Source organism: Cibotium barometz, chromosome 61 (assembly GCF_041138505.1).
Source record: "Cibotium barometz isolate CiBa-2024 chromosome 61, ASM4113850v1, whole genome shotgun sequence".
Classification (NCBI taxonomy): Eukaryota; Viridiplantae; Streptophyta; class Polypodiopsida; order Cyatheales; family Cibotiaceae; genus Cibotium; species Cibotium barometz.
In genome coordinates, this window is record NC_141106.1 from 13,704,205 (window position 1) to 13,712,834 (window position 8,630).

Sequence of the window (8,630 nt, forward strand, 5' to 3'; positions counted from 1 at the left end):
GGAGGTTATGAGGGGGTCTTGATTATAGATTTGTGTGTATGTCTTAAGATGTGTATGAGTCTTGAGAGTGTTGTCGCGTTGGAGGATGGACGATTGTGATGAAATATGAAGATAAAGACATCAACATTAAACTCGATATCTTTTATATTATGCATGCTCTCCTTAATCTAGGCTAAGTGGTTATTTTTAATGTAAGCATGCATCATTATTCTTAATGTAGGCATGCATCATTATTGCATGTCATGCACACAAGGGAAAAAAAACATTTTCTTTAGAAGAGGATGTATTTACACCACGCAATCACGGATGCAATGCATGCCAAATGCAAGCAAACACATGTAACCGCCTTGAAGTAGAGGTTATGGGTTACAATTTACCCTCATGTATTTCAATAGCAATCTCAAATTTTTACAAAGAACACACACAAATAACTAATCAACCTCCTCAAGCCTCCTATCCTCTATTTTCCATAGACTGCAATTAAGAGCTAAGACAAACGTAAGTAGGCTACGTACAGTAGAACCTCGTTCGAAAGTAAAAGTGAAAGTAAAAGAAGTTGTATTATATCTTGAGAAGGTTTCTCAAAGGCTTGTACAAAGAGGAGCTTGTGTAAGAGGATGAAATATCTTGCAAAATTTGGTGTAAATTTTGATAAATAAGATTGCACAAACAACCTTCTGTTTGCCATTTGTTGGCACCTAGAAGAATATGAAGTCAAGTGAGTGAAAGCTTGAGACATACTAGATTGCTGAATTCATTGGAGACTTTTTAATTAAGAGAGAGTATCGAAGTGGGCTTGCCATATTAAAGATAGGGATGCTAAAAAGATATTTTTTAAATATAATTGATGGGATTATTTGATGGCCCTCATTCACTAACCAAAGTGAAATGGCAAAGTATAAAAATAAGTTAAGTGTTGGTTGAAAATATGGTCTTAAACTGGTGTTAAGAGGGCCTTCCCATGGTCTAAACAAATGTAACATAAGGTATAAGTAACAAATGCAACATGTGTACTTGGCAAAAATCTATGCAATAAGGTCTCAAACTAGTGTTAAGAGGGCCTACCCATGGTCAAGCTAAACAAATGCAACATAAGGTATAAGGTAACAAATGCAACATGTGTACTTGGCAGAAATCTATGCAATATGGTCTCAAACTGGTGTTAAGAGGGCCTTGCCGAGCTAAACAAATGCAACATAAGGTATAAGTTAACAAATGCAACTATAAGGTCTCAAACTAGTGTTAAGAGGGCATTGCCATGGTCAAGTTAAACAAATGCAACATAGGGTATAAGTAACAAATGCAACATGTGTACTTGGCAAAAATCATAGTTAGGATGATGGCCAAGTGATTAATTTGTTCTCTTTTAAAAAAAAAGGAAATGATCCATGGAGAATCACACAATGATATGCCCATGGAAGGTGTGATATGGTGTCGCTTAGAGTTGGGGTCGGGAAAAAATGGTAGAATTAAGCTGCTAGATTTTAATGGCAATATCTAAAGGATACGATCTGATTGGGCCGGCAGCCTTCTGAAGAAATTAAGGAAGGTGGACGGCAGGGGGTCGCGGAACCTTGGGTGCCTCAGAAAATGGGCACCCACTAAAAACGCCGCCAGCCTGAAGGGCGCAACGTACAGGCCTACCGCCGTGAAGAAGCAGAAGATCACGAAAATCGACGTGGCACGTGGATCCCTCCACGTCAGTAAGCCTTGCACGCGCTCGCCTTGCGTCGCAATGTCCCCCAGCACCATCTGGATCCTCCCCGCTATGCCACGTAGCCTCTCGTACCTCATCATCACCACCTCCGGCGGCTTGCACGTTGGCGTTGTGTCGAACTCCTCGTCCAGCTCATCCCGGTCCACCACCTCCGCTTGCGAGATGCGAGGATCGATGTGCGGCGGCGAGCGGCTGCGGCAGCGGTACTGCCACAGCCCTATGAGGAACATGTAGAAGAAGATGGTGGGCAAGATCAGCTCAGGGTAGCAGAGCAGTATGAGGAAGAGGAGGTGGACGAGGATGGTCGTTACGGGGTTGCGCCACTGCCGAATGTCGTGCATCCATCTTGACAGCAAATAGAAACCCCCCAAGATGCTCGATATTCTGAACCAGTTGGCTTTGCTCCGGCGCAGGCTCCACAAAGACGAGTCGGAGTCGAGCACGTACTGTACCACCTCCGGCCGTAGCGGCGGCTCCGACCTCGAAAGCCGAAGCGCCACCATTTTCATGGCGGTGTTGCGGAGGACCTCCTGCTGTTGTATGGACAATGGGTAGAGGTAGTGCATGCGCGGGAGCAGGGGTAGGGTGTAGGTGTGTATGACATTGAACATCGATACACAGGAGAATCGCACCGCTACCTCGATGTCGCCCACCTTCTTAAGCCCACCGGGTTGCAGGACTAGCAATGGGTATGAGATGGTGTACACACGGTCCACCTCCAAGGTGGACAATCTCACACGCACCTTTCCTATGCGTGCATGCTTCTGGTGATGATTATGATGCTCTAGCTCGGCATTGTCGAACACGCACAATGTGAGCACTGTGCAAGGATCAAACACCTCCCATGTATACTGCTCATTCCAACGTGGGGCCAAGCTATCCAAGATGGTCCGAGTGCGTACCCATTTAGGTCCATACTTGGCCACACAATAGGCATCTGTGGCAGCCCGCCCATCTTTGGTCTTCATTGGTAGAAGGTTGTGAGCACCTAAAATCCCCAACTCTAACACACCTATCGGTGCCTTCCATAGTTGCTTAGCTGTGGGCCTCAAATCACTACTCAAATGTGTGGTTTCATCCATGACATGGTAGCCACCATCAAAGCATAGCCGCAAGTGAACACGTCCTTGAAATTTGGTAGTTGGGGTGGTGTCTAAGCTATGTTGCAAGTTGAACCATCTTGACGCCACCTACAAAAATCGAATAAACATTTATGTTAGTAAACAATCACCACAATCTAGATTGACCAAGAAGTTAAGGATGAATCAACTAGATGCTTTAGGGTGGTTCGTCTCTGTGACGCGTCACACGGTTGGGATTTCTATCCGGAGGGACTTGGTGCCCGAGGGGTATGCTAGCCCGCCCCGAATATAATGCATCTATATGGGGAGGAAGTGCTTGGAGTGGCAAGGCATGGACCCATGGTAGGCACCCTAGACGCACTCACGCACCGGGTAGACACGTAGGTGCCTTTCCCAGGTGCGGGAGTGCGTCTAGGGTGCCTACCATGGGTCCATGCCACTCCAAGCACTTCCTCCCCATATAGATGCATTATATTCGGGGCGGGCTAGCATACCCCTCGGGCACCAAGTCCCTCCGGATAGAAATCCCAACCGCGTGACGCGTCACAGTCTCCATACAAAGGGGTTTTTGGGGACTCGCAATGTTCTAGACTTGACATGAGGTCCACATAGTACATGTACATGCATCCTACACAAGAGGAAGAGAAGGAAATGTAGACGCAAAAGGCCCCTCTATGGAGAACTTGAGTGGTGCCTTGCACGTGTGCACACGCATGCAACACACAACCCCTCGCCCCCAAAAACACATGCAGAGAAGCAACTAAACTAGCTTGTACTAGATTCCAAAGAAGCACTTGTTGACATGAGATCATGAAAACAAAGAACACAATGGGTATTGATATGGTGCTTACCTGCCTATCATCCACTCTTCTTTCCACTCCATCCAAGGGAACTCGTGCCATACCAATGACCTCATGCTTATCTGAACCTTGGTGATCCTCCAATGTGAGCAATAGTGAATCCTCCATTGGCTCTGATGCCACAAGCATTAAGTCCTCATTCCAGAAGGGGCTCACACTGCGCCGCTTGGCCACCCTAGTCCTCACAGTTTGAAATCCCATTTGCACTTTCACACTGACCTCTGGCAGTCGTCTTGGGGCGTCCGGAATTTGCAAGTCTTGGGCCTCAATCACATTCACACGGAGGTACCACAGCTTTGGAGAAAGGTAAACCTTAGACCGTGTCGACGTGGTGTGACCGCCTGTATCGGACTGCCACGCGTCACCGAATGCTTCGTCAGCTTGGGTGCCGATCCACACAGCTAGCATTATGTCACCAGAGACTTTACCCAACTCCCCACGTTTTTGCTCAAGGCTATACCATTGGGGGGCCAAGGGGCTATCTGGGGGCACACGTGTGGGGATTTCAGGAAGGTCAAAGAAAACCACTCCAAGGAAGTCGTCTGGTTTAGCGGTATCTTGATCCCAGACGGAAATTTCCAAGGTGCCGGCTTGGATGTGGCGGTCGGTTCCGAAGGCGAAGACTTGATTCCATTCTGGGTTCAAGGTTTTGGGAACTGTTCTAGATTTAGTAAGCTGGTTGCCCAAAACCAGACGGACGTAAGGGTCGGAGCTTCCTGTGAGATCTTTGGCGGCAAGAGCCCGTGCTTTTACTACTCTCACAAACAAGTAGTGCATCTTCTCCACTAAATCATACGTGCTGGTCCTGTCTCCACCCAGTGCAGGCCTCGTGTCTTTGAGAGTATAGTCGGAGTCTGTTGCAGTTGCAGAGCTTTCTGTAGCAGCTTGGCCTACATTTGGCGGACCTGCTGTCGCGGCCTTTATGTCGAAGTGGATATCTCCTTGTTTGGGGATGCTCTGGTAGACCTCTACTTTTGGCTGTGCATTTGGCGCCGATTCTTGAGGTGGTGGCGCCGCCGCTGAATTCGGCGGCGATTCTGGTGGGAGCGCCCCTGCATTGGGGGGCGTTTCCGGAGCTTCTGGTGGCGGCGCCTCTGGAGTCGGCGGTGGAGCGGCTGGTGGCGGCGCAGCGGCAGTCGGCGGCGTTTCCGGAGCGGCGGCTGGTGGCGGCGCCGGCTGGTTTGATGGTGGTGGATCAGGTGCTGGTGCTGGGTTCTCCGTTTCTAGATTCGGCGGTGCTTCTGGAGGTTTTTCTTCGGCTGGGGCTGGAGGAGGCTCAGCTGGAGGTGGAGCTGGGGGGTTAACAGATGCAGATGCTGCAGCACCATCGTCAACGGATTTAGCAGCAGCTGGAGCGGGAGCGGGAGCTGGAGCTGGAGGAGCGGCCTTTTCACCAGATTTAGCACCATTTCCTGCAGCTCCATCTGCTGCTGCCTTGGCCACAGCACTCTCTTTCTTCTTCACTTCAGCTTCATTTAATGCAGCCACTTCTTTCTTCTCACCTTTGCTCTTAGCTGCACTTAATGCACTACGCTCATCACCATCCATGTAATAAATGATCAACCCAAGCTCTCCCTTAACCAAAGAAAACAAGCCCCTCTTGTCCAACTTATAATAGATGAGAGCCTCCTCTCCTTTCTGGACAAAGGTGCTCCCATGCAAGGTAATTCTGCCCAAAAACTTGATTTTTCTACCTCCACTTCTCTTAGAATCATTGAAAACATTGGCCTCCAGCACTTCATTCACCATATCTGGAGGATCATTGATCTGAAACTCAATCAGTTCGTCCCAACATGGGTTGAGGTCTTTACTGATGACCCTGGTTCTCTTTCTTTGCCCATCAAAATCTATCTGAACAAAAGCACTGGAGGACCCTTGGCCATCTTTGGGCATAAGATTTTTAGCACTTACAACCTTTACTACCAATTTTCGGCCAACCATGGCTTCTGATTTCGTGTAAAGGGAAGGTCAAAAAAATCATGAAGCATTAAAGCCTGTCTGCCTCTCTCTCTCTCTCTCTCTCTCTCTCTCTCTCTCTCACATGAACCTTCTAAGATAATGTTTTCATGGAGAGCAAGGAGAGGCCAAATGATCTCTCTCTCTCTCTCTCTACACACACACAGAGCAAGCCAATTCTCAAAATGATCTCTCCCTCTCTCTCTACAAACACACAGAGCAAGCCAATTCTCAAAATGACATCTCTCTCTCTCTCTCTCTCTCTCTCTCTCTCTCTCTCTCTACACACACAGACCAAGCCAATTCTCAAAATTTGCAATGTCTCTTACATTTGAAGCAAAACACCTCCCTCTCTCTCTCTCTCAATAAATATGCAGTGTGCACTGTGTTCTCATATGAAGCAAAACACATCAAGCAAAACACATCTCTCTTTCTTTCTCTCTAGGTTGCTTGCCTTGTGCATACTCTACCCACCCCTTCAAAGGGTTCAAACTTCACTGCGTACAGAATATAAACGTTGATTTGCTGGGCTTATATATAACCTACAAGGGAGCATCATTGGAGCTCCTTTATCAGCACCGATAAAGACGCCAGTCTGCTTTATGGGACTATTATATTGTACAGCCGCAGTGATGTGTTTTGCTAAGCTTTGCTTGATGTGCACGTTGGAATATCCTGTCTTGCCTTTTACTGTGCGGTTACTGTGTAGCTTTGGCATTTCCCAAGGCTATGAGTGTCGGGATCTTACATTGCAGCCCATATGCAATGCTTTCAAAAAATCTAGCACTTTGACAGCCGCTTTGATGGAGGCAAAACGGTGGACTAGAGTGAGAACCATGGTCCATGGGTGCCATCCAACTAATGCTTTTTGATCCTTGGTACTATTACTTGACCATTTCTCGTTTCAAGTTAAAGTTTATGCGGTCTGTCATGCTTGCTATCGTACCCCCCCCTCTCTCTAGACTCTCCCTCCCCCCCCCCCCCTTCTCTGTCTGTCTTCAGGCCCTAGGTTGTATGCTCGTAGGCTCTTTCTTATCGTGGCAACAATTTGAAGGTTCGCGATCAGAGGAGGAGGTTTGAGGAGGTTAGGGTAGAATTTGAATTTGGAGGTTTGAAAAGACGTGCGAAGCTCGAGTCAACCCACTAGTATAAATAAAACATGCCTTAACACGAATCCCATTCTCACTTCTACTAGCTTTATAGTGAAGCAGATAGAGATTTTAAATTACACCACTTGGACCTGGTTCAAAATCCTTCTCACTTAATATGGTTGATGTGTTGGCTAATGTGCCCTCACTGTTACTGCCTTGCCCCCATTGGCCATAAGTGTCATAGAATTTTGGTCATAGAGTGTTCTTTACTCTCCCTTCGTTGCCATATAATAGACACATCCACTTTATTCACTTCCCATGCTTTCCACAGCTCAAGCTTTTAAAATTTACTTCCTCACCTGTGTGCGATCAAGGATGATTTTTTACGAGCTAGGTCATCTTTCAAATTAACTAGTTTAAGAGAAATAATGCTTGTTTTTTCACAAGTTATCTTATTTTTTGACGGTCACTCAAAATAAGTGGCTGTATTTTACAGCCAAAATGCCCAAAAATGGGCATGATGCCTGTCAAAATGTGCGATGATGGTTAAATTGACACTATGACTAAAATCTTCGAAATCTCAAAAGAAAAGTGTGCAAAAAACTTAGGTGCACTATAACTGGCATGGTTACACTACTCTCACGATGAGTAGCTCTACAAAAATATAGGGGGACTGGAAAGGCTTGCTCACCTACATGTGCAAAACAATCTCTCACAAAAAAAAAAAAATCTTACTTATTATAAGGTCTTGATACTCTCATTTTACAACCAAGATGTCAAGCTGCCCATCGAATCATGGCATGTCAAGTTTCATTCATCCCTTTACTTGAAAGTGCTTGAAAAACATTGGCATTATTTTGTGGCAAAATATAGGAGTGAAAGAGTACTCGTTAACTTGTATATATGATCCCACTAGGGTGATGAAAATGCTTTAGTAGTAGTAGCTGGAGTCCTGAAAAGATCTACAAAATATGCTAAACCCTTTTTCTTTCCCCTTGTAGTACTCTCATCTAAGAACTAAATATGAAGGCTTTTCAACATTTGGGTGAAAACCTTTTTCTCATACATGTGTGTGTGTGTGTGTGTGTGTGTGTGTGTGTGTGTGTGTGTGTGTACATGCACGCGTGTGCGTGTGCGTGTGCGTGCCTACGTGTGGTTGCGTGCATGCGTGCACGCGCGCACGCGCGCTCGTGTGTGTGTGTGTGTGTGTGTGTGTGTGTGTGTGTGAGAGAGAGAGAGAGAGAGAGAGAGAGAAACTCTTAGGGAACTTTTTAAAATCACTATCATTCTAGGTTCAACAAAGGAAAGGATATCATTCTAGTTTTAAAGAGATCCATAGGTTCAACAAAGGAAAGGATATCATGCTTTTTTTCATTTTTTGCAATCACTAAGGCACGCGTACATGCAAACACATAAAGTTTCATGAGACAAATGGATAGTTTCATGAATTTGCATGGCATAGATGGATAGTTGCGTGTGTTTGCATGGCATAGATGGATAGTTTCATGTGTTTGCATGGCGTATATATGGGTAACATGAATAAGGTACCATTTGAACCATTGAAGATTTTATAAAAGCACCTTTGCATATTATCTTATATTGAAATCAACAGAATAACCTATGTAGTAGTGGTTTCCTTGTAAACCCCATTTATACACAAGAATGATATTGGCTTGCTTCCTAGCTACAAACTAAAATGGATCGTGGTGATGAAAAGGAAACCACATTAGGCACAAATTTTAAATTTTATTTGAGCACCCTTGAAGTGGCATCTTGCCATTTCTTTTAACATTAGCTTTTGACACTTATATATTCAAATGTAAAAACATTTCAGGGTAAAAGACATACATTTTATCAAAGATGCTATTGCCAAGTCAATTGCTACATATATTTATAAGCAACTTCCCACCAACCTTTCATAGAT

The 8,630-nt window shown here is 45.5% G+C and overlaps 1 protein-coding gene across 1 annotated transcript; it reads right to left on the reverse strand.

Moving 5' to 3' along the window:
• Positions 1–1,337: 1,337 nt before the first annotated feature.
• Positions 1,338–6,122, reverse strand: LOC147604577 (FT-interacting protein 3-like). The gene is made up of 2 exons (XM_086794494.1): positions 3,651–6,122; positions 1,338–2,907 (listed from the first exon to the last, which is right to left on the reverse strand). Exons 1-2 carry the CDS (start codon positions 5,598–5,600, stop codon positions 1,498–1,500), a joined length of 3,360 nt encoding a protein of 1,119 aa, XP_086650620.1. The 5' UTR covers positions 5,601–6,122; the 3' UTR covers positions 1,338–1,497.
• Positions 6,123–8,630: the final 2,508 nt, after the last annotated feature.